Source organism: Squalius cephalus (genome assembly GCF_949319135.1).
Source record: "Squalius cephalus genome assembly, chromosome: 11".
Taxonomy (NCBI): Eukaryota; Metazoa; Chordata; class Actinopteri; order Cypriniformes; family Leuciscidae; genus Squalius; species Squalius cephalus.
In genome coordinates this window covers 17,008,097-17,033,122 of record NC_137132.1, presented here as the reverse complement: position 1 = coordinate 17,033,122, position 25,026 = coordinate 17,008,097, and the positions used below count along the sequence as shown (strand labels likewise).

The 25,026-nt window shown below is 43.0% G+C and overlaps 1 protein-coding gene across 4 annotated transcripts in view; it reads right to left on the bottom strand.

The window, feature by feature from the left end:
- Nucleotides 1–25,026, bottom strand: part of sez6b (seizure related 6 homolog b) — a 200,112-nt gene that overhangs the window by 53,888 nt on the left and 121,198 nt on the right. For all 4 annotated transcript variants that reach the window (XR_013822753.1, XM_079886316.1, XM_079886318.1 and 1 more), the window contains exon 4: nt 15,305–15,494. Coding sequence is in view for 3 of the 4 variants with exons in the window: in XM_079886316.1 (XP_079742442.1) it covers nt 15,305–15,494 (190 nt within the window). In the remaining variant the exon portion in view is untranslated. The remainder of the gene's footprint in view (nt 1–15,304; nt 15,495–25,026) is intronic.

Sequence of the window (25,026 nt, the reverse complement as noted above, 5' to 3'; positions counted from 1 at the left end):
GGCCATCATCTTGGTAAATTCCAAGGTGCACCGTGCCCACTTGGGTAGTGAGCTCCTCCATAAAGAGAGTGTAGCTCCTTCCTGGGTGTTGACACGAGTGACTCACTGACAGATTAAGAGTTGTGGGCTGGGCGACACCAGCACATTCGCTAAGAAATTAGCCTATGTGTCGAGCCGGTTTCTTCCATGGGCTCCCTTCTCACGAAGCCAGCTTAGCCTGGTTTGTAGTGTCGGCTTGCTGCGCTCCTATGGACTGGATAAATGCGCCTTTTGCTCCAGTTGAGTTCCCTCTTCCGAACCCTGATGAGTTCCTCCTCACCCTGTCGGTGTTAGACGTGCCGGAGCGTCCGATACTAGACCTATCACTTGTATGCTTGTGTAACTTGTGTTAGGTGTGGTCCATATATTGTGATCCCTACGGTGATCCCATATGTGTATTCTTCCACGGGTTGACTCCCTATGGCGAGCCCGTGTCTTCCTTTGGCAGAGTCTGCTCTGCCGTCACTGACCGGTAGCGTCTCCCCCCTGTTATTGGCTGGAGCCACCTCAGTGACATGCCATATGTTGTACTGCCCGCTAAGTTCGCTCAGTCCATATGTGTTCTCCACATGTTACCTCCTTTGGGCAGGATGTGGCTTCCGCAGCGTAGACCTTCCAACGAAAGGTACGCTTTCTCAGTGGTCCTGTGGAACAGCAGTGACTTTCCTGGCCTAAGCCCTGTCATATTCGCAAGTGCGGAAGATCTGGAGGCTTTTGTCAAGGCACTGGAAGGTGGCAGCACTAGTGGCGACTTAGTAGGATCCCAATCAGTCGACACGTCGACTACCTCGAATGTGCCCGACTGAAAGGGAACGTCTCGGTTACGTATGTAACCCTCGTTCCCTGAAGGAGAGAACGGAGACGTAGTCCCCTAGCCACTATTGCTGTACCACTGCTGACCGGGTTCCGCTCGGCTCCTCAGAGAAAAACAACTGGTCCGTGCATCCACTTCTGTATTTATACCCGCGCTGCGGGGCAGGGCGTGTGATGCGATTCACGCCCGGCAATGTCCATTGGCTCGTTTTTACAATACTCGAAAATTACAGGCTCCCCAGCCTGATTCCAATCAGTCGACACGTCGACTACATCTCTGTTCCCTCCTTCAGGGAAGGAGGGTTACATATGTAACCGAGACGTTCTGTTTTTTGAGACGTTGGCGGTGTGCGACACTTCTCTGCTAATTGGCTATGAGGATTCAGCCTGTGTTGTTTCTCATTTCGGTCTAATAAAGCACAGAGTGTAGCACACTTCTCATGCTCGCTTTGTTACATTCAGATCCTTTTTATTAGATTACTCTTCAGGCGTGAGAGTCCTTCAGATTTGATTGTAGAGGGGTGTCTTGTGTGATGGTAGGTTTTCTTGTGTAAGCTCATTGAACATTGATGAAGAACAAGTCCCTGAATGCTCCCTGACTTTCGAGGACATATGAATATTGAGAGCTTTGGCCACTGAACTGACTGGCTAGATGTGGTCAGCATGTCATTTCAACTTAAACGCCTTTTAAAATGGGCTACTTTTCAGATATTAACTAACCTGAAAAGGCATGCCGACCTTATTATCAGCTGCTGTCATGGACAGAGACAAGGACACACTCTGCCAAAGGGGCTAATTACAATCTCCTTTTATTCTTCTTCTTTGCTCGGCTGATCTTCATGAGCTGAGCCAAGATAGCTTGTGTAAAGACCCCGATATACTTCAAGCGAAATCAAAGAATGAACTGATGTGACAATTTCGAACAAAATCAGTTTGTTTGGAGTTCTGAGAGTTTGAAACAGCATGCCAAAGCTCCAGCAAGTAAACACCTTCGTACTACCATTGGTCCGTGGCGATTACGCAATGGTAGGTGTGCGCTGAGGCTCTCTATCTTTCACATGGAAATCTTTTCTTCTATTCAGTCCGTTGAGGTCAGACGTCCGCGAGTAAAAACATGAACACTGGATAGCCGCTTTATAGTAGAAAATGAAGTTGTACTTCTGATTAAATGAGACACTGACTGTTTTTCATGTTTAATACTGTAAAGGTGCTTGCATTTAAGCAATCTATTGTGTAAAGTGCTATATAAATAAATGTGTCGTGACTTTACTAAAGCGTCAAATTTCAGAGCTCGCGCAAACATATCCACTTTGCTATGATCAGATGATTTTCTTATGCTTTCTTAAAAAAATGCTTGCTGTTTTAATTATTTTATTTTATTTTACATTTTGTTGTGTGTTTATTTTGTTATTGAGAGGAAAGCGTGCAGCACAGTGTGCGAAATACCCGTCAATATTCGGGGGTGTCCCCATCTCCCGGTTGTTGCGCAATACCAATCTAAATTTTCTCAATATGCAGTAGGCCTATAACATTACAATAGTTCATGAATGCAAGCCAAGACAATCAGTCTATAGCCTACATGACAACACACACACACACACACACACACACACTTAACAATTTTTGATAATCCGACATGCTATAGTATTCGTAAAGCAACACTGACATAGGAGGTTGCATTGGCTAAAGTTGGATGCACATTGTTTTATAACAAGGAGAGGCTAAGTTGTGCATTACGATGCAGACATGACAATAATTGGCACCAATCTGGCGCACTTACAAGAGCAATCAACTGAATAAATGTCAGGTATAGCCTATCGGAGACTGGCACGCAATCAGTGCACTTGCAAATGAGAGCCTGCAGATCGTGGTGTGACAATATCAGCCTGCATTTTGTTCGCAGATTTAGTTGCACAAACAGTGCAAGCGGCTCGTGACAGAACACAGACCGGCTGAATGACACTTTAATTTAAGTAGAAAATCTCAAATGAAGATCGCGGAACTCCAGCTTACTTGTCTGTGTTTTGAGATCATCCACACCTCTTCAGCAGTGTAGAAAGCGTGCGTGCATGGTTGCCAGATAATATTGAAAAGACCGGGTAGAAAACGTGATCGTTTAACAGAAAAGCTCTGACGGGTTTAAATTATTGCAATCTGGCAACTGTAAGCATGAACGCTCGTAAAAACAGTCTATACTGTGTCTCCTCCTTTATTCGACAAAAATAACTGGTTTTGGTCAAGTTTCAAACAAATTTCAGTCTCGTCTTTTTTCGTCAATGATATTGCATGTGTTGATATAGTCACAGTTATCGTTTAATGACGTGGGTGTCGTCGTCTCTCATCGTCTTGTCTTAGTCATGGGAAAAAATTTCGTCAACGTACATTTTTCATCATAGTTTTCGTTAACGAAATGAACACTGGTGACAATAAAATATTTTATTAGTAATTTTTTTTACATTTTTTTTATTAACATTTTTGACAAAATTTGAGACCCCCTTCAAACTTTGCTGTGAGTATATCGGGGCCTTCCGATATATAACCGCCTTCCCTTCAGCTGGGTCAAAGTCTCATATTTGTATGTTATGTCTGACAGACTCTGGGTTGTGACCGAACTGGAGAACAGCCAGCAGCCTTGGAGAGAGGACCTCATTTGTGCTTCAAACAAACATAAAAGCTGAAGGCTGGTCAGATGCTTTCTATTGAGCTTAAGTAGCCGGATCACAGGATTTTTGTCTTGTTGTATTGCTCAGCACCCGTGTACTTGACATGTGCAGCAATGGATACACAAGTCACCAGTGATTACTTTATCAACAAATTTACCTTCATTTTACCTTCTATGTGGTGAGCCTAGTCTCATGATACTGTATTTGCTGGATCAGACGCAGGACTGGATCCTCTAGAGGTGTGAAGTGGGATTCCACCTTTTTAAAAGTGCACTGTTATCTGGAACATCACAGGCTGTACCTCCTAGCTGAGGAGGAGGGCTTATGAATAAATGGATGGTAGATCTTAAACTATGCTAACTGTGCGGCAGTAAGGAGTGAGTTGTCAACAAACTTTTCACACACCTACACACACTAGATTTCTCTCTCTCTGTCCTCCTTTAGCATCACCACCAGTGGAGAACAGCCTGAATGTTACCGCCGCGGTGCCTGAATAGCATGCCGTTTGAAACAGCTATTAGCTATGTCTTAGCTAACAGCTGCCAAAAAAGGGTTCGCGCAAGGCCGTTATCATCACAATCATCATCAAGTGGATGGGGTGTTAGTCAGCGGAAGTCAGACCCATTAATACTGTAATTCTATTGATCAGCTTCCAAAATGTCTGCCAAATAAAGCTGTGCATGTGAAAATTGTTCCTAGCAGCATGATATACCTTCCTGGTCTTAATAAGCATGATTCATCGATGCATGAAATTGCACTGAAAATGTTTGTCTTTGTAATGGTTTTAAAACTGATTGTAATGTTATCAGAAATGATCTCTGAATCAACTTTTTCATCTTTTTCCATCTAACATCACCCATCAGTTTTAAGGGCCATTCACACTAACTAGGTTTTCTTCCACACATTTTATGCTAATCTTGGGATATCACTTTAAAATGTCAGTTAAAACCATCAAGATGCTGATAAAATTAAGTTAATATAAATTAAATGACAAATAATATATTTTTTATAATATATTTGTTTTTATATATGACAATTTCCAAAATGTGCAAAATATATTTTAAATAATATATCATATATATATATATATATATATATATATATATATATATATATAATATATACAACATGTTTCAATAAATTAATGGCTTAAAAATGCTGATTAAAAACACCAAGATGCAACTAAAATGTCCAAAAAACAACAAAACATTTATAAATATTTAATACGTATTAAATGATATCTAAACATTTATTAAGACATTTTGATTAAATTATATGAAAAAAAAAATATTTAGTAAAGAAATTTAGTAAAGAATTTAGTAAAGAAATAAGATACACACATAAACTACAATGGAATAGTATAGCTTTGTTGCTGTAAATCACTGTTAGTGTGAACCGCTCTTTATCCCCTCGCAATCAACCATTACTCTCCATTCAGTTATGTAATAGCCACTTTTTACAATCCAATCAGCTTCTAATGGATTCTTTTTTTTTTTTTTTACTCATTAAATATCCTGTTTGACTCAGAAGGCAGATCATCTATGTAAAATAGGATGTAAATGCCAAGTTATGCTGACTTGAAGTTAAAACATACTGATTATGTACTCTCTGATAAGTGCAGAGTGTACAAAATAATTTATTATAACAAAAAACCAAGACCAAGACCTCCATAAATCTGCCATAGACTTGAGCACAGGGGCAGTTTGGCCTTTTATTATTAGCCGTCACACACGACAGGGGAGCACGAAAATTAATGTTGCAGAAATGAGACCGCCTCAGGCAGAAGTGAACCTGGCATAAAGGTGAAATACAGCCTGAGCTGCACATCTGCTTAAGCTGATCTGACACCTCAGCCGCCGAACGCTCTGACACCACTAAATGTCAAAGCTCTTTTACGGAAACTTTGCCTGTCTTTTAACGCAGCCGTCAAAGACACTGATCCATCCAGACGTTTATCACTGAGAAGGGCAATGTTTGCGCCAAGACGTGGAGGTTTCAGGCTTACAAATCAGACATGGACGCATGACACGACTCCCTAATTGGGTGACATACTGTGTACAGAGTGGCAGGTCAAATAAAGTTAAAGGGATAACGCTGCTTATAAAACTGAGAAAGAAAAGAATTACAGCTTGCGACTAGCGCTCAATTTCTGAGAAAACTCGCAATTCTATGGGACCCAGCATGGTACCATCTCTTTCTGTCAACCCACCGACTCTTTAAATGTTAAAGCAATTTCCCACAGAGTAGCGGAGGAAGGAGAGTGCTTGATGGTTAATTGTGAAGCCTTTTCACTGCAAAATCTCCTTTACTCTTTTTCTTATTTCATGAATGGCCCTATTTTCATCTATCAATCTCCATGCCCTCGGCCACCTGCAGCATTGTTCATTCTTAAAGGCGTGCTTTGAAATGACCTGACATGATTCCTCTTCCTGTGCAGGTCCAGATCATTTTTTAGATGACTCCAAGGCGTAACTCCGAGATGAGAGGGCAGGATTCATTAGCCTGTCAACCTCTCAAAAGAGGCAGCTCATTACGCAGAAATTAATTAGCCATTCTCTAAGAGACAGCGTGTCCATCTATAATCAGATCTGTCTCGTCTTGAACGCCTGTCTAACGAAAATGTTTCACTTTTTTCACACCAGACAAGGTGAACCTAGGGATCAAACGGAATGAAACATCAAGGCGTCATCTTCTTCCAGAACAGAAAAATTCAGGCAATTAAATGATCAACGACACCGTTTATTCATAGAATAGCTTGAATTGTTTAATTTCGCTTTACAGCTATTCCGACCCGTCACACAGTCAAGCTCACCCCGAGATCTGTTAAAAATGGTTCTACTTTCATCTTACGCTATATAAAACGCAAGGGCGGAACTGAAATAAAATCTGGATGTGGCGAGCTCCAGATCATTTGGGATTCAGGGCCTCGGTCCAATGCCGCACAGACGGGCAGGGTCGGAAGGAAAGAGAAGTGCATGAGTGAGTCAAGGCAGGGCATGTCTAGACACATAAAACTACCACATTCCCATCTATCACAGAAATCTGGTCTGTCAGTGCATGACAGCACTTACAGTGCCTCCATGAAGACCTTGCAGACAAATAAGGTCAAAGGACGACTTACACAGCGTTTAAGATTGTATCATAAAATGGCTTGATTTAGACTTTACGGTCAAGCAGCAAATAGTAAACTTTGACCATCTTGAGAGTACAGAGCTCCTGATGGGTTTGAAAGATATTAACCGAATACTGCTGTGACATTGCCACCGGCTGAATATTGCCTCTTTAACTTATACTAGATGTGAACTGGACGTAGAAACTAGAAAACCAATTTGAGCAACAAATCAGCATATTAGACGGATTTCTGAAGGATAATGTGACACTGAAGGCTAGAATAACGGCTGCTGAAAATTCATCTTTGTCATCACAGGAATTCATTTTAAAATATATTAAAAACATATATATTTTTTACAGTATTTTTGATAAAATGCAGGCTTAATGTTTTTGAAAAAAGTCTTACAAACCCCAAACTTTTGAATGGTAGCATATTTGTATCTAAAGGAGGAAGGTTCTCTCTAATTTAAGTCCTGGAGTAAGTAATACAAAAGACAAAAAAAAAAAACAAAAAAAAAAAAAACAGACAATGAAATTTACAGAAGCCTCACAAAACATAGTTCCCTTTCGTAGTCACTCCGAGTTACGTCGGATGACGACGAATGGGGTTTCGCTTAGAAAGCCTATCACCTTCGAGTATATAAAACGAGCCAATGGCAATGAAATGCCATGGGTCTGCGGAATTTGCATAGCGTAACTCCGCCCCACCCTGGGGGTATATAAGGAAGTGCGCTGGCAACATGCAGATATGTTTTCGCTTCGGAGCCAAGTTGATGTACTTCCCTCCACAGCCAATCCTGAGGTTCATCTCTCTTTCTCTTCGAGACGAGCCTCTCTCCAAGTGTTGGTGTGACAGCGAGTTCCAGCGAGTGCACATTCCCTGCTTATCTGTGCAGTGATTTGCCAGTGTTTGTGTGTTCTCTCCCTGGTCGCTTCAGTATTTGCGGAGAAATCTCCTTTCTAAAAGAGCTTGCACGCGGCACGTCTTTTTAAAGATGCCTCGCCCGTGCACTTCTGGTTGCGGTCTATTCATTTCTGACTCTGATGGGCACAATTGCTGTCTTGTGTGTCTGGGTTTTGAGCACGCTAAAGGCCCGTTCACACCAAGGACGATAACTATAAAGATAACGATAAAGATATAATTCTAAAAATCGTTCTCCATATTAAAGAATAACAGAGTTCACACCACAACTATAACGATAAAGATATGAGGAACGATATCGTTGGGATCACTTTCAGAACGATTTTTTTCCAGCTGTCGAACGATAAAACACTGACAGCCACTCTAATTTAAAGGTCTCGCGCATTTAAAATGGATCTGGATCATCCGGACGCACGCGTGCTTAGAATAAAAAGACCGTTATCGGTCGTTGGTGTGGACGCATATATAGTTATCTTTATCGTTATCTTTATAGTTATCGTGCTTGGTGTGAACGGGCCTTTAGGCAGCGTTTGTGGATGAGTCATGTTCCCATTGCGGGAACATGCCCATCGCACGGTTGCGGTCGAGACTCAATGACCTTCATGGTAGAGTCCCCTCATCCGCACCCCGATCTACGAGCTCCACGAGAGCTGGTACTTCGGCTGGCGGCCAGGGTGACCTGAGGGTTACGGTGTGGAACAAAGCGCAGACTATTCCACGCTCCACACCTCCCTCTAGCACTGTGCAACCCGTGAGTGTTCCGAATGAGCCCGCTGTACAGTCCTCTGACTTGCCGCGGGTCTCATTCGGCGCTCCAGAGGAAGATGTGATGTCGATCGCTGCATCACAAGGTGGGCAGGAGTCCTTGGGAAGTGACGCTTCGGCTGTGCTGCCACCTTCGGGTGTTCCAGCATTGCCCGAGTCTGATCCCGAGATGACGGCCAAGCTTTCCCGGGCAGCCGCGGCCATCGGTCTTGAGTGGTCCCCGCCACCCGGTCCGGTGCGCTCGCGGCTGGACGATTGGTTTTTGGGCGCGGCCGCTGATCCTCGTCAGCGCCCAACCCCAATGCCTTTCTTCCCGGATGTGCATGAGGAGGTCACGAGGTCCTAGAAGGCACCCTTGTCTTCCCGTGATCGCTCGGCGACCTCCTCCGCCTTGCCTCCTCTCGATCAGGCGGCTGCCAAAGGGTACACTGGGGTTCCCCAGGTTGAACGCTCTGTGGCCATGCAATTGTGTCCCCAGAGTGCTTCTTCCCGTGGCGACCCTAAGCACCCCTCCAAAGCCTGTAGGTTCTCCTCCACCCTTGTGGCGAAGGCCTATAGAGCTGCGGGGCTGGCGGCCTCCTCACTGCATGCCATGGCAACACTCCAGGTCTACCAGGCCCAGATGTTGCGTGACATGCACAAGGGGAGGACTGACCCAGGGCTCTTTGACGAGCTGCGTGCCGCCACCGACCTTGCTTTCCGAGTGACGAAGGTGACCGCACGCTCCCTGGGTCAGGTGATGTCCACTTGCCTGGTCCAGGAGAGACATCTGTGGCTTAACCTGGCCGATATGCGTGAGGCCGAGCGAACCCGTTTCCTCGACACCCCCATATCCCAGGCTGGCCTCTTCGGTGGGGCGGTAGAGGACTTTGCCCAGCAGTTCTCGACCGCCCAGAAGCAGACTGAGGCTCTCAAACATGTCCTGCCCCGACGGCCCGCTGCTGCCTCCACACAGCCGTCGGCACAGGTGCCTCAGTCTGCTCGCCGTCGAGGGGGCCCTCCTGCGGCTCCCGCCCCTCCCGCACGACCCCAGCAGCAGCCTCCATCTGGGTCGCGTCGTGGAGGACGCCGCAGGAAGGCGTCACAGCCCTCTCCCGCCCCGTGCCCCGCTAAACGCCAGGCAAAGCGGCGCTCCTGAGACGGGCTGCTCAGAGATGGCACTGAGTTCTTTTCAGGAGACGGTAGCAGGGCCGCTCCTTCCCCCGGTGGAGGGCCGGAGGAGAATCCTTGGTTTCCCCACTCCCGCTGCTCGTCCCTCGACGGGCAGCACCCTATTGTGATTAAAGAAAGAACTCACTCTCCCATCTCTGAGCACACAGAGCTCGCGGATGACAGCGCGCGCCGCTCACGAGCCTCGCCTCTCTCATCCCCCTCTGTCGCCAGCCCCCTGCCAGAGCACGCCCCCGTGGGACGCTGGTCCTCCCCTGGCCTCCTCTGGCAGGACGCGGTTAATGACCGTGCCCCTGCACCGGGCCGCTATGCCACCCACGCCTGGGCCGGTCATTCCGCTTCGCTGCACCACCGAGGGTACGTCTGTGGTCCGCATGACCCCGCTGGTACAGTTCCTGGAAGCCTGGTTAGAGCTTCCCTGGCTGTCCCGCTGGGTCGCGAGGACCATCAGGCTCGGCTACGCGATTCAGTTCGCGCGGTCTCCTCCCCGCTTCAGGGGAGTCCGCTTCACTATGGTCGGTGGCAATGCCCCTGTCATGAGAACGGAGCCATATTGGCCCAACCGCACCTGGTTCCCAGAACTTATACTCCTCGCGACAGCACCTCACTGGCCAATCCCTCTGAGGAAGGACATTCTTTCTCAGGGACGGGGCACCTTGTGGCACCCTCGTCCCGATCTTTGGAACCTCCACGTGTGACTCCTGGACGGGACGAGGTAGGTTTGAGTACCCTACCACCAGCGGTGGTGGCTACCATCACTTCCGCTAGAGCATCGTCCGCGAGACATGCCTATGTGTTGAAGTGGAACCTCTTCATCAACTGGTGTTCTTCTAAACATCAAGAACCCACGAAATGCCCGATCAGTGTCGTGCTTTCCTTCCTGCAAGAAGGGTTGGAGCGTAGGCTGTCTCCCTCCACCCTGAAAGTGTATGTTGCCGCCATTGCCGCACATCACGACGCAGTTGATGGTAAGTCTCTGGGAAAGCACGACCTGATCATCAGGTTCCTGAGAGGAGCGAGGAGACTGAATCCTCCTGGCCCTCCTCTCGTTCCCTCTTGGGACCTCTCAGTGGTTTTAACTGCCCTGCAGAGTGCTCCCTTTGAGCCTCTGCAATCAGTGGAGCTTAAGTTCCTATCAATTAAGACAGCCCTCCTGGTTGCATTGGCCTCCATCAAGAGGGTAGGGGACCTGCAGGCATTTTCGGTTGACGAAGCGTGCCTGGAATTCGGGCCGGCTAACTCTCACGTGATCCTGAGACCCCGGCCTGGATATGTGCCCAAGGTTCCTACCACTCCCTTTCGAGACCAGGTAGTGAACCTGCAAGCGCTGCCCTTGGAGGAGGCAGACCCAGCCTTGGCACTGCTCTGTCCAGTACGCGCACTCCGTGCCTACGTCGACAGAACGCAGTGTTTCAGGACCTCAGACCAGCTCTTTGTCTGTTATGGTGGGAAGCTGAAGGGAAAGGCTCTCTCCAAGCAAAGGTTGTCTCACTGGATAGTGGACGCCATTGCTTTGGCATACCAGCAGCAAGGTCGACCATGCCCCCTTGGTGTGACGGCCCACTCCACTCGGAGTGTGGCATCCTCTTGGGCTCTAGCGCATGGCGCCTCGCTAACAGACATCTGCAGAGCTGCAGGCTGGGTGACACCTAACACATTCGCGAGATTCTACAATCTCTGAGTGGAGCCAGTTTCTTCTCATGTACTCGCTTCAACTAGCCGGTCCTAGATTCTGCTCAGGTGTCTTCGCTTGCTCGCCATTCCTCTCTACGGACGGGATACGTGCGATATTCTCCTCAGGTGAGCCTAATAAGCCCTGAGTCTCCTCCAGCACTGACGATGTCAACGCCAGAGTTTGCCACCGGCAGCTTTCGCGCTTGGCTAGGTGCCTCCATGTGCATGGTTCCCCCTCTGGGTGACCCCCACATGTGTATTCCACTGTAAGCCTCTCTGAGCATGTGTCTTCCCTTGGCAAGCCACCTTGCCACCCCTGGGGTTGAAAGATTCCACCTGCAGCTGGACACCCCAGTGATACTCCATATGCAGCCCCCCGGGGTCATATGTGTATTCCAGGTCCCCCCCTTCGGGCTGGGCATAATTGCATATTTCCACTGAGATATGCTTCCCAGTGTACCTTGGTATTCCTGTGTTAAGTAGGACTCCTTCGTCCGTGCTAGTCTCACGACAGGGAGCTCAGACTTACGCAGGGCACTGGAAGACAGTCGAGAGGTGCCGTGACTACACTGGGAACCCCATTCGTCATCATCCGACGTAACTCGGAGTGACTACGAAAGGGAACTTCTCGGTTACGTATGTAACCCTCGTTCCCTGAGTAGGGAACAGAGACGTTACGTCTCCCTGCCACTTCCGCTGTACCGCTGGAACGCCTGAGTTCAGTCTCGGCTCCTCAGCGAAGACATATCTGCATGTTGCCAGCGCACTTCCTTATATACCCCCAGGGTGGGGCGGAGTTACGCTATGCAAATTCTGCAGACCCATTTCATTGCCATTGGCTCGTTTTATATACTCGAAGGTGATAGGCTTTCTAAGCGAAACCCCATTCGTCGTCATCCGACGTAATGTCTCCGTTCCCTACTCAGGGAACGAGGGTTACATACGTAACCGAGACGTTTCACTTTATTTTGATTGTCCCTTTAACAGATTCTGTTGACTATAAGTAACATTGTGCACCTACATGTCTACTAACTCTCATAAGAGTGTTAGAAGAGTATTAGTAGATTGGTAGGGTTAGGGTTTGTATAAGTTGACATGTAGTTGCAAACTTACTTACAGTAAACTGAATGTTAAAAAGGGACCATCAAAATAAAGTGTTACAAAAAATTATTATTATTATTAGTATATACATGCCAACTGGCCAATAACTCTTATATTTACTCACAAAAGTCTAGTTTTGCTTCCATGTGGTGCTTGGTGAATGCGACTTTTGCTCTCATGAAAATGCAAAGAAAGTAGCAGACGAAAAAAGTGAGAAGTGGAGCCCTGCTTTGGCTGAGGATGTGTGTCAGTGGGTGAGAGCGTGTATCTCAGCTGGTGATCCCTCGCCCTGCAGGGTTAATCTCCTCTGGGAGGGGCGAGCGGCAGGGTGGAGGATATTACAGCAGCTTCCTCAGTCATCACTGCACACTGCAACCTGCCATGCACTGCTAGGCTCAGCCCAGATCAGCCGACTTTATCACGGCTCAACTACACAACTGAGCTCATACTGGGGCAGGACTCCAATCCTCAGCTCATAATACCTCGTCTAAAGCATTCACAAAATAGTTTACCCAAAACACTTGCATATGCACACCTGCTTCCCCTGCAGTGCCGTATGAGAGTGACAACCTCTCAAGCTTCTGACATTTAAGTGGTGGGGCGAGAGCGGTGCGGCAGAGGGGGCGATTACCTGTAGAAAGGCCATTCAGACCCCAACAGCCTTCATTTCAAACTTCACTCCATCAGCCCTGCCTTGTTTGTGTTTAACCTTTATCCAGACGCAAAGGGGTGCAGCGAGGGTCCTTTCATTGTGATCTGAATTATTTAGAGGTCTAAATCTTTAATGTGCGTCTTTGATGGAGGTTCCCATTTAGAGAGTCTGTCATTCGTCAAACTGTACGACCTGCTGAACGTCGGGACAGGACAGGTGTGTTAGATCTGTGTGGATGGTATAGCAGAAAACTACTTGCTTTAGACATATGACAAGAGATCAAAGTTCAATGTAAAAAGATTTTGATGCGTTCATACTCTAATGCTCACACCACAAAGCCGTGGAAAAGAGCTGAGGCGATCAAAGAATGCTCATCCATGTTGAAACACAGCCAATTTTCTTTGTAGACATCCCTGACATGACCAAGTTAAAAACTGATATTGGAAAAAAAAAAGAACATCCAGAAATGTTATTCCATTCAATTGTCTGGTGAGTTTGTGAAGTAAAAGGAAGCCAGGAAAAATTATAGCAAGTGCAATAATGCAAACAGAAACAGCATCTAACCTCACTGATTGCAGAAAATCAGGAGGACCTTCTTCATTTTGTCTTGTAGCTCAATGAGGATCATTTTCTCTATAATCTCAGTATGTTGCAGTACAAGGCCTTAGGTTTGGTTTTAACATTGACAGAGACATTTTAATCTCAAATTATAGAGATGCACCATGTTTTTGAAAAGAAAATGAGACCGCCTATTACAGCGCATCAGTTGCTTAAGACTATTTAATTTAAATATATAAGTGTTTGTCCACTACCTTTTGTAGGCTGAATAAAAGCATCCAACAAAATGTAATGACTTTTTTAATTATTATTTAAAAAAAATAAAAGTTATTTGATTTGATTTCGGACAAATCTGACCGAAATCATAGATTTGTGTGAAGAACAGATGAAAGTTTTAGGCATTATTATAATTATTATCATTAATAAAATAATTAATTATTATCAATACATAGTAATATGATAATATTAATGTTAAATATTATGAAAATATTACTAAGTGTCATTTTACATTTAAAATGCCATATAGACATGCCATTTGGATATGAATATATTTTGCACTGCAATTTAACTTGCAGTGTTGTTATTGTTAACTAAAATAATAATAATAATAATCATAATAATAATTCAAATAAAGTTAAAATAAAATAACAAATATTAGATGAAAAACTAAAAATAAGAAAATTCAATTGTGCATTTTGTCAATTGTGCAGCTTGACAGCACCTGATCTACATTATCTGATAAAGGGCAGTGTGAATATTCAACTAAACTTCTCCTTTTATGTTCTACAGAAGAAAGAATGTAATCTAGGTTCGGAACGACAACAGGTTGAATAAATAATCGACATAATTTTTGTCCACACTCGACTCAACACTACAGTCATGTTGCAGTGTGTATTTACGATAGATCTCAATCCATGCTTGGTTCTTGTCCTTCCTTGTTTGCCATTACATCAATGCCAAGGCAAGTGTAAACCCAGTGGCAAAATTAGCTGCTCTTGCGTGTGAACATCCATCCAGCATAGCAGCTGGGGAACATTAAATTGAACCGGAATCAGGGGAAGCAGGGCCTTCGGAACCAAGTAATTGGAAGTTTTGTAAAGAAACAGAGAGCCTTTATGAAATATGTGCTGTCTGGCTCCTGTGGATGATTGCAATGAGTCTAACAGGGAGAATGTAGCTTCTTTTCCATGAAAGCTGAACACCACTGATTACCCCCCACACACTCATAAAGACAGAGAGAAAGAGGGGGTGGAGTGTAAACGACTTTCTTATTCAAAAGGCATATTAAGGATGTGCAAAAAAGTGATATTACGCCACTGCAAACCCGCCACAGTTCATTAGCTCAGAAATAAAATAATTTTCCTGTAACGGTCATTTGTCATTTTATCGTCCCGCATAACGAACGAGAGAGTGGCGCAGCGCTGGGCCAGGGCGCATCAGCGCTCCGTAACCTTTTCTGTTGTGCCGATCTCCCCTTGATGACTCTGTTAAAAGACTATTAGCAGAGAATTATCCAAGTCATTCTCCGATGTAATTATGCAGCCTATTGACAGCAGCTGTCATTTTCAGGCTAACATGAGCATATTATGTTGACATGAGATAACAAGGAGTGTTTCCCCTTCAGTGCACAGAGAGTCTCTCCTAATAGAAAGGAATGATTGAGAGCTCCCTACTCCCAGAGTCCTAATCGTTCGTGCCAATCTAATCAGTAAGTGTACACTCATAAACAGGTTTGTCTAGAGCGCTGGATCCATGCCAGCCGGAGACACTGGCACAAGTGCAATTAGCAGGAAGTAGATGAAGCAGATGTTTAGAGGTTGACGTAGGACATCTCACCTTGGTAACGCAGCAGCAAGGAGCTGAACTGCGGCTGCCGGCTACGGAAGTGGATGGATATTTGGTTGCTCCAGCTGCGTACCACCAGACCTTTAAGCAAGATGGACTCGTTGGCCAGCATCGAAGGTTCCCTGCCGCCCAGGTCTTCGAATCTGACCACGTCACCCTCAGCCAGGCTCACGTTCATCACCTTAATGTTATGAGATAAGAGAAGAAAGAGAACAGAGACATGGTTAAAGAACCAATGAAATCAAAGTGAGCTTTTTGGACTTTAACTTCTCCACTTAACTTCAGTAATGGATATTTTGTATCCTCTGGATTTATAGAAAAAAGTGGACATACATGCAGCACAGGAGAATTATTTTTGGAAGTCATGAATATTCCTACCATAGTATCATTTCCACCTCATCTCAAATTATGTAATTATGTAATATTATTCTGGGATGGAAATGACGGTGATGGAAATTACATTTCTAGCCTTTTTGGAATAAAAAGGCTGACTCCTCTGGCTATTCCATAGCTAGCATCCAGAGTTGTTGTTAATTTTTTTCCTTGAAATAAAGCTAAAAATAAAATAAAATGGAAATTGAACTGTTCAGAAAAAAAAAAGTTTAGTTAAAACTTTTATAGAATTATATTTAAAAAAAATGTTTTAAAAAATAAATAAGATTAAAGTGTAACTTGGCTGATTTTCAACCCACTTTGTATTGTTACAATGTCAGTAGTATATATATGTTTACTTGTTCTCTGTGTTACCTGGACTGAGAAATTCATGTTTATTTGTCAGCAAAAGTCCACCGGATGAACAGAAAGAACGGCATAAAACACAGTGTTCGTAGTCAACAATACAAGTCGACACCATTATGACTAAAAGTTTGCTAAGAAGTATTTCCTGCTAAAGCAAGGTGATATTTGACTCTGGTAAGCGTATCCATAGCAGACTGGTCGGAGTGGCCTTGGATGGCAACATGCCCAGTGCATTATGGGTATTGAAGTTTTCCTTCCTATTCGGCAAACGGAAAGACAACAGCCTTTTTTCTTTGTTTCAGTCAGGTAGCACTGATAAAAAAAAGAAATCTGCCTTTTTACTGCATAGGCATACGCAAGTCAAGTCAGTTTTGCCAGCAGTGAAGTACCCCTTAATTCCTGCAATAAAAAATTCCTGGGGTATAAAAGTGACTCCCCCATGGTTTCAAACATGACTCATCCAATCAGAAGCAAAACTGTGTTTGTTAAGTGATTTAATAGGGATAGGAATGTATAAAGATGGAAAAGTTTCGACAATACATAAAAGCAGAAGGACAGATTGACGTGTTTTCAGCTGTGCAGAGATGGCAGTGGGGTGACACATTCTGCCACACTGACTGCACTCATAATGGTGTTGGCTTGTCTGTCTGCCAAGCTGCATGGTAATTGCACCACGGGCAATCTCCTGTCTGCTGAAGACAGCATGCATATCCTCACCTGTCACTAATAGAAAGCCATAGCCGCCCATTACTTCTAGTTCTGCCCGTCTTCCACTTTAGACAATACGTGCAACAAATGCATGAGCCAATATCCAATATGGCAGCGTGGGTGGAAGTCGTGACACGGAGCAGAGTAAAAAAGTGTGCATCTGAGGAATAATTACAATCATGCTGAATGAAAAAATCAGAAGTATTCAACTAGCGTGTCGTAGTGAAACTGTGCCATTGTGGCTGATCTGGGATCAGCTGGGATGTGCCCTTGTGCTCCTCTCAGGTAATGAAAGTGTCTTTAATCAGATGCAGGCAAATGAATGTGACCCGATGAGTGACCCTGCCTAGACGCAGACGTGACGATAGGTTAATGAGGCCTAGCACACGTCGCCCTCAATCTAGACACCTCAAACTCTTTACGGCAAAAAGACACGTCAAACTCTCAGCACAAATTAATGCCACTGTCTGAGGTTTACCATCAGGAAAGTTTCACAAAAAGCACAACAGTACCAAGCAATTTAAATTCGGCCACAGTGAACGATGAGGACTGAATTTAAATAAGCACTGCTAAAAACACGCTTGAAGGCCCCTGAGTGCTGTGAAGGCAACAGGTGACAACCTGATGATGTGTACTACAGAATAAATTCACGCTTAATAAAGCTGGAGCTGCAATGTGCTGAAGCAGTCCATAAAACAAAAGTGCATTACAAAGTAATCACATTACACTAAAAGCCCTTGGATAATAAAATGTTTCCAGAATATTGCTCGCCATAATCCAATTTGCGTTGGCACCGGGCCCGACCGTCTACCCTACGCATGTAATCCCTTGCATAAACATGACTGTCAGTCAGATGCAGACGTTGGCGTGTAAATGTGCAGCCGCTGTGTCATTCGGGGTCAGTGTTGATTAAAATGTTTGCTGTTTTTTACACAGAGCACAACAGACAGGTTCAAAATAAAGAGAAATTAAGTCAATTATCCCAGCACTCCCGGCCACATATGCCATAGAATGAACAGGGAAAACAGGAAGCCCATTTTTTTGTCCCAAAATACAAAAAAGACCTTAAAGGGACAGTACGCCCAAGTTTAAATTTGTACAGATATTAAAATATCAATATTAAGGTATGTCAGTACTTTCTTTTGCTATAATATAACACCAATTTAACAGACTAGTAGCAGACAAAAAGAAAAGAAAAATGATTTGTGCAATAAATTGTGGCTTTTCAGACAAAAATGTTGGTGGGAGGAACTACGCTGCTAAGAAATAGGTATCAAAATTGTCACTGAATCAAGGCTCATACCTTACATATCTTGTACGTTTTTGTCATTTTCTAGCACGGCACCTCAGACAAGCTGTCAGGGCTCAAAATAGTGTTGCTGCATTAAAAACAGTCGCTCAGTGTGGTACTTTACGCCATGTGGATTAACATAAATACGGTTGTCATTACCTGAACCTTTGGTGTAAATTTGTATCTAGAATGCATTTTCACTCTAGTAAACAAGTGAAATCTGTGTGTAGAGTGGGATTTAGGATTCAGAACAGGAGTGACAACTGTTTAGCTTCAGTGAGTGTGCATGGCCTAAGAGAGACACACTGATACAGTCACTGTATCAGCACTATGAGGGCAGGCGGATGGTTAATTAATCTGGAGATACATGCTGTGTCACATTAACAGAGAATTAGCAGAAAACCCCCTCCAGCTATGTCTGAGTTTGAAAAAAGAGCTCCTGCTCTCCTGCCTTCCTGTCCTGTGCTGTGCTGAATCTGATTTCCTGTTTACAGCAATAAAAAATTCAGAATAATTGAGGTGACACCTCATAAATAAACAAGCGTTATTTGCAGGTGATATGAATCACCTTATGAGATCTGAGTGAGAGAAACAAAGCAAAGAAATGAACAGAGTCAGAGCCGTGGTGTAGTGAGCTCACAGGGACAAGGGTTTGAATATGATCTGTGTCATCCTGATTCCTCACCACTGGCCAAAAGCCCATAAACAAACAAACATGAAAGGAGAGAAAAGTGAGAGATAAGATTAAGGGACAGAATGAGGGAAGGAAAGAGGATTGATGTCCATGTGCTCAGCTCTTTCAGTAGCAATGTGTCCAGCAGAGATTTTTTAATCATCTCTGTTGCCTTAAAGCTAATGAGAGGACTGGCTTTGTTTTTTTCTCAAACACGACCTCTCTTTCTGTATGTGACACACATAACCGCTCTCTGGTACAGAGTAAATGTCTGATTAACAAATAAATACCAGACAGATACCAGGTCAAGTGTCATTCTATGAAACTGAACACTAAGAACGCTCCTTTTCCAGTTTGATTCTTTTAGACAAATAACTTCATCGCCCCTTCTTCAATTCTTTCGATAATACATTAGGGATTTTCACACTTGAAATAGTTAACCCTGAGTCATTCTAAACCCCGGGTAAATGGAATCCTGGGTTATCTTGCTTCCGGTTTCACACTGGGTTAACATTCTTATTTGCGTATTTGCGGTGTCAATGTCATTGATTGGATGAAAGCAGCATGCGACCTGTTTACATAAAAGCTCTAGCATTGCGCATCCTTGTATTTCCGACTGTACTATCGAGTTTAAACTTAATAGACATTTCGGAATATAAAGGTAAGAAGTACACATTTGACACCAAAAGCAGTGCTAACTCTCCTCCAGAGCAGGGTTTCAATATCACAAAGAAAAAGCAGTGCTAACCCTGCTTCTAAATTACAAGTGTGAAACGTTCCTTTACCCGGGGTTAACAGCGGTGTTTAAAACGGCGATAACCTGGGGTTAAGTACAGTGTGAAAAGCAATAATGTCAAGATAAATTACATCAAGATTAATGTAATGTAATAATACATATGTAGAGAAAGAGTAAAGACAAAATGACAGCTTTACATAAAAAAATAAATAAATTGCATTATATTATGTTAAAAATACATGCACCAAAATTTGCATGTCTAGCATATATGCAGATGATATAAGGGCTGGGCGATATGGATTAATAGAGATAAAGTATATATCTCGAAATTTTCTACTTTTTTCTATTTGGATTTAAAAAAAGCCCCTGTATTTATTTAAAATATATATATTTCATATCCTGCCCAGTGTGCCCAAACAATGTTCATATTGAAGGCTATGAAAACAAATACAGAGAATTTAACTATGTAGGCTATGCTATTGATTATGTGCAAAAAAGGGTTCAAATTATTACATTCTAATAATCATTTCATTCTAACATTGTAACAAAATTACAATCTAAAAATACAAACTTGGTTTAAAACAAATATTTTAGTAAAATCTATATTTTAGTCGGAATTATTCTAGTTTAGTCGAATCTGTGAAGTTTAGTGGAGACTCAAAAAGGAAATATTTGCATGACTTTCTAACATTTACAGATGAAGAATATACCCGTGAAATGTAAGTTATACCCTGAGGAAAATGCATCTCACACATTAAACAGTACAAGTATCTGTCAGAGCATCTGACGGGGTAAGCCACGTTAAACTATTCACGTTATTCGAGTTATTTTGAAGCCCTTAATATAGAGCATGTCTCATGTTTAGGACAAATTGGATTAAAACCTTTCCTCAAAGCAGCTCACTCTGTGCCTTCCGCTATTTTTCAGATGCTCTCATATCAAACCACTGTATATTGATATAAACAGTCTTGCCTCATCTTATATCGTTTATAAAAATATATACTACAAACTCAATATACTGCCCAGCCCTAGGGGGTATATAAAAATATGTCAAAATATTATTATTTTTTACAGTATTTTTTATCAAATAAATGCAGCCTTGGTGGGCAATGGAGACTTCTTTTAAAAACATTTAAAAAAGCATTTTTGGAAAAATGTCTAACTTTGAAGTTGCCAATAGCTATGTTAGTCAATGAATGTAGACATTAAGGTCACAAATAGTACCCATTTTGTGGAATAACCCCAAAACCTGAAACTCTAAAACTTGCCAACCGCTCAAGCGTTTCAATGCAAAATAAATTCCAACTATGTTAAATTTACTGCAACTTTCCGCATCCAGGCGTGTAACTACAAAGGATGCCACTCTACAGATGCCAAGTTACAGCAAATGCCACAGTGAGGAGTTTCTCCTCTGAAAGTCTCTTTGCAGTGCAGTGTATGGCATTCACTTCTATGCACATCACTGCTTATGTGGGTCACACACGCCTGAAGCTCTCCCAACATGAAGGACAGCAGATGACAATACTGATCTGATATAGAGTGGTCACCAACTGCGCTCTGTCTCTCTCTCCCATTGCCAGGCAAGTTAGTACCATTACGAACCCATCAGAGTTTAAAACAGCGGAGCTTGAGTTGACTTGATGTAGATTGTTTGGATTTGATTGATGTGTTTGTGTATTCAACGAATTCTCAGGGAGTTTCTCTCTCATGCAAATCCGAGTCATGTAAAAGTCGAATAGTCCCTTGTGTCGCTGTATAAGAATAGAAAAAGCCCAAAAGCCCTCAGTGGTGCTGCTCTTTCTTTCTGTCTCTACTGCGTTCTTCTCCTCTATTCCCGTGGTTCCATTTCTCTGGGATAACAGGAAGGATGGAAATTTCCTCTAATTAGCAGGGTCCATTCCTCTGGAGCTGAGAATCACGTAGGGAAGAGAATATACTTGTATTTGGGCTGCTAATTAGAGCCTGTAATTAAGAGCAAACAGGAAATGATGTACAGATCTGGGCTACAGGTGCGGATGAGTTGAAATGGGCAGTAGAGACCGGGAAAGATCAGGGAGCTGTTGCTATATTAAGGAGTGCCTGGAGTATAGAAGAGGAGAGATGATGAGACCCATCTGTGCCATCTGGAGGGGCCAAACCTAGGCAATCCATCTGACAGCCGTGTGATAATCCGCAGGTGGACTCCGGCTCTGACGGCCCTTATCTCACTCACCTCTCCCCTCGTACATTACCCAAGGAAGACTAGCCTCGTACCATTATGCCACAAATGATCAGACATGTCCTCCACGTGTCATTTGCCTGACCTTCCTCACTAAAGCGCCGTATTGCAGCAGACCTGAAGCCGGTGACGAGATAAAGAGAAACCCTGAGATTAACGCTCACTGACAGGCTGAAACTTTTGTCACGCCGTACAAAGGCGACACTCATTATTTTCCATTCTGTTTGAGCACCTGAATAATCCACTATGAATACTGATATTCTTCACAAGATGTATAAGGACAGACCGAGCACAGAATTTCTCTCATTACCTTCAGGAAAGAATTGTCACAAATGACATCTCTTTAATGCAGTGGTTCTGGTTTGGCCATGGGATCCACATATTCCCATGGTCATTAAGCTGCGATCCAATTTTTTAGGAATTTGACCTATATATAATTAGCTAATAAAAATTGTAATAAAAACCAACCAAATTTTTTTCACAAAAATATCACACACACATGTGCCATCCCTTATACACATCAATTGTAAGAATATGACTAATACTGATGAATAAACACTTTAAAGTAAGTAAGGCTATTAAATAGTAGTCCCAAACTAGTTTTTGTTAATACAATAAAGTTAGTAAGTTGGTGTGAGCCACCACAGTCATTTAAAAATATACAAAATAACACAAAGTGAAATAGTGGCATGTTGGTATTGCGGAAACGACAGCTACCATGGTAAATACACAATACTAACGTGAACTGTTAATGAAACATATGGAAAAACTGCTCCTGGTGAATAGAATTAACATCACACCTGCCTGTAAATCCTTCCCAGCTTACACACGAAGTGCAAGTTACGTAATTTATTGGTACTTTCTGATAATTTCATGACTTAGCAATTGACAACATAACTACACTGCATGCTCATAATTTATAATAAAGTGATATACAGTGTGTGCCGCTGCATTTGAGCATGAGTGTGAGCTACGAGTAGGAGCACAGTAGCTATCCATCTTATTTTTCAACGCAAAAGTAAGGTGTTTTCTGTGAATGTGCGAACCTTCCGATTCATTAGCTGCTATAGTGGGAAATAATGAGAAGAATACAAAGTGCAGTAAACTGTAAAACTCTTTGCGCTACAAACCAGTGTGTTTAGAATTAAGACAATACATTCAAATAGTATTGTAAGAAATATCAGTTTGCAGTATCAAGCAGCATAACGAGCTGTTTTGTACAGCTAAAAATAACTGGAAAAAAATGACACCGGAAGCCAGACACATTCAAATTACAAATAGCTGTGCCCTCGCTTACCTGAAAAATAAGGTGGATAATGGCTGCCAGGACAGGAAAGTTCGCTTTTCTGAGGTGAGAGTTACAAACATGTTACGAAAATAACGTTAGAATAATGACACTGACAAATTGCCTGACAACATCTCAGCTGACCGCAAATACTGAATCGGAACAGCAAGTTTTTCTCAGGCACTCAATGGTTAGAGAGTCAGACCCGTAACCCAAAGGTTTCAGGTTCGATTCTAAATACTGGCAGGGAAATATACTGGCAGGGGAGTGAATGAACAGCGCTCTTATCCACCCTCAATACCCATGACTAGTTGACTTGAGCAAAGGCACCTAACCCCCAATCGCTTCCCGGGCACCGCAGCAAATGGCTGCCCATGCCCTGATCCGGGTGTGTGTGTGTGTGTTCACTACTCACTGCTCATAATGTGTGTGCACTAACTTTGATGGGTTAAATGCACAGGGCCAAATTCCGAGTATGGGTTACCTTATTCGGCCTTCATGTCACATCACTTTCAGTGCCACTTTCAAAATAAAAGTCTTGCATCAGAAAAACATAGAATTATGCTTGTTGTTGCTTCTTTGACTGCACATTACGCGACCCACTCAAAATGGTCTTGCGACCCACCAGTTGAGAAACACTGATTTAATGTCTCAATTATTTCTCCTAGACTGAAACAGGATTTAATAGAGAGCAAATGAGACTTTGTAAATCTCACTCTTGGATGATTGTTTCATTTCGATAATTAATTTTTTAACCAATTAGTGTGACATTGTGAGGATCTAACCTTACTAGTAAATCTCACTCTTCTCAGATTTTTCGACTAAGTAAAAGACCCCAGTAATCCCAAATGCATCTCCTCTAACATTTATACTGTCTAAAATCAGTAAATGTGCGTTTATTATAAAGACAATATGTTATAAATTAAATAATATATCAATAGATGTTAACCCATGCATTTATCTTTCCCTTGTGGAACATAAAAGCATAATACTTTTGGAACATAACATAACATAACATAACATAACATAACATAACATAACATAACATAACATAACATAACATAACATAACATTTTTTTATTTATTTTTTTGCCATTGACAATGGAAATCAATGTCCACTAAAACTCTTCTTCAAAATATCTTGTTTTGTGTTTCACAGAAGACAAGACAGTCATACAGGTTTGGAACAACATAAATGTGAGTACACGATGTCAGAACTTTTACTTTTTTGGTAAACTATTCATTTAAATATTCAAAACTGCTGTCAACTGTAATTATTCTCATGATTTCCAACTAGTAATTAGTATAAAAAAAATTCAAGTTATTATAATTACAAGGTCAAAAACACATATATAAAAAAAACTGAATTTTCATTTCATGTCAATTTTGAGTCTCCCAAGCAATGAAAGTGCAACCACTAAGCACTACCTCTGCAATATAACCCACGTTGCCTCAAATTCAAATGAAAATGTGCAATACAGCTTGGTTGCCTAATGTGTTTCTTTGCTATGAAAAAAGAAAACAAACTATATACGGGCCATAACGGGCTTCTATTGTATTGACCATCCAGCGCTGCCACAACGTGTCTCTTCGTGCTTGTAATATGTGCAACACACACTAATGTCACACACTTTTATCAGCATCCAATTACCCTGCTGTTGTTCTCAACATGTGGGAGGAACAAAAAGTCTTCTGGGGGGAATGGCGCTGGCCTTCCCACCGTCAGGGCATTCACACAATCTCCATGTCTGCGCTTATCTCGTTTTAACATTCACCTCAGCCAGTCTCTTTTTCATTATCACTACAATCCCCCCGCACGCCGCACCAGAAATTGGTTTTATGCGACGCGGCTGAATAACGGCAGGGAAATTGCAGAGGAAGGCAAATCTTGACAACATGAAAACAAGGGCAGGGTGATGGGGGGTGGGGGGTGGAGAGAGTATAAATAAAGGGTGTGTAAAAGGTGGGTGGTCTGTTATGGAAGTTGAATAATGATTTAAGAAACAGAAAGATGAAGGCAGAGTTCACTTGGATACACTATGAGCAGAGTTGAGCTCAGCATTG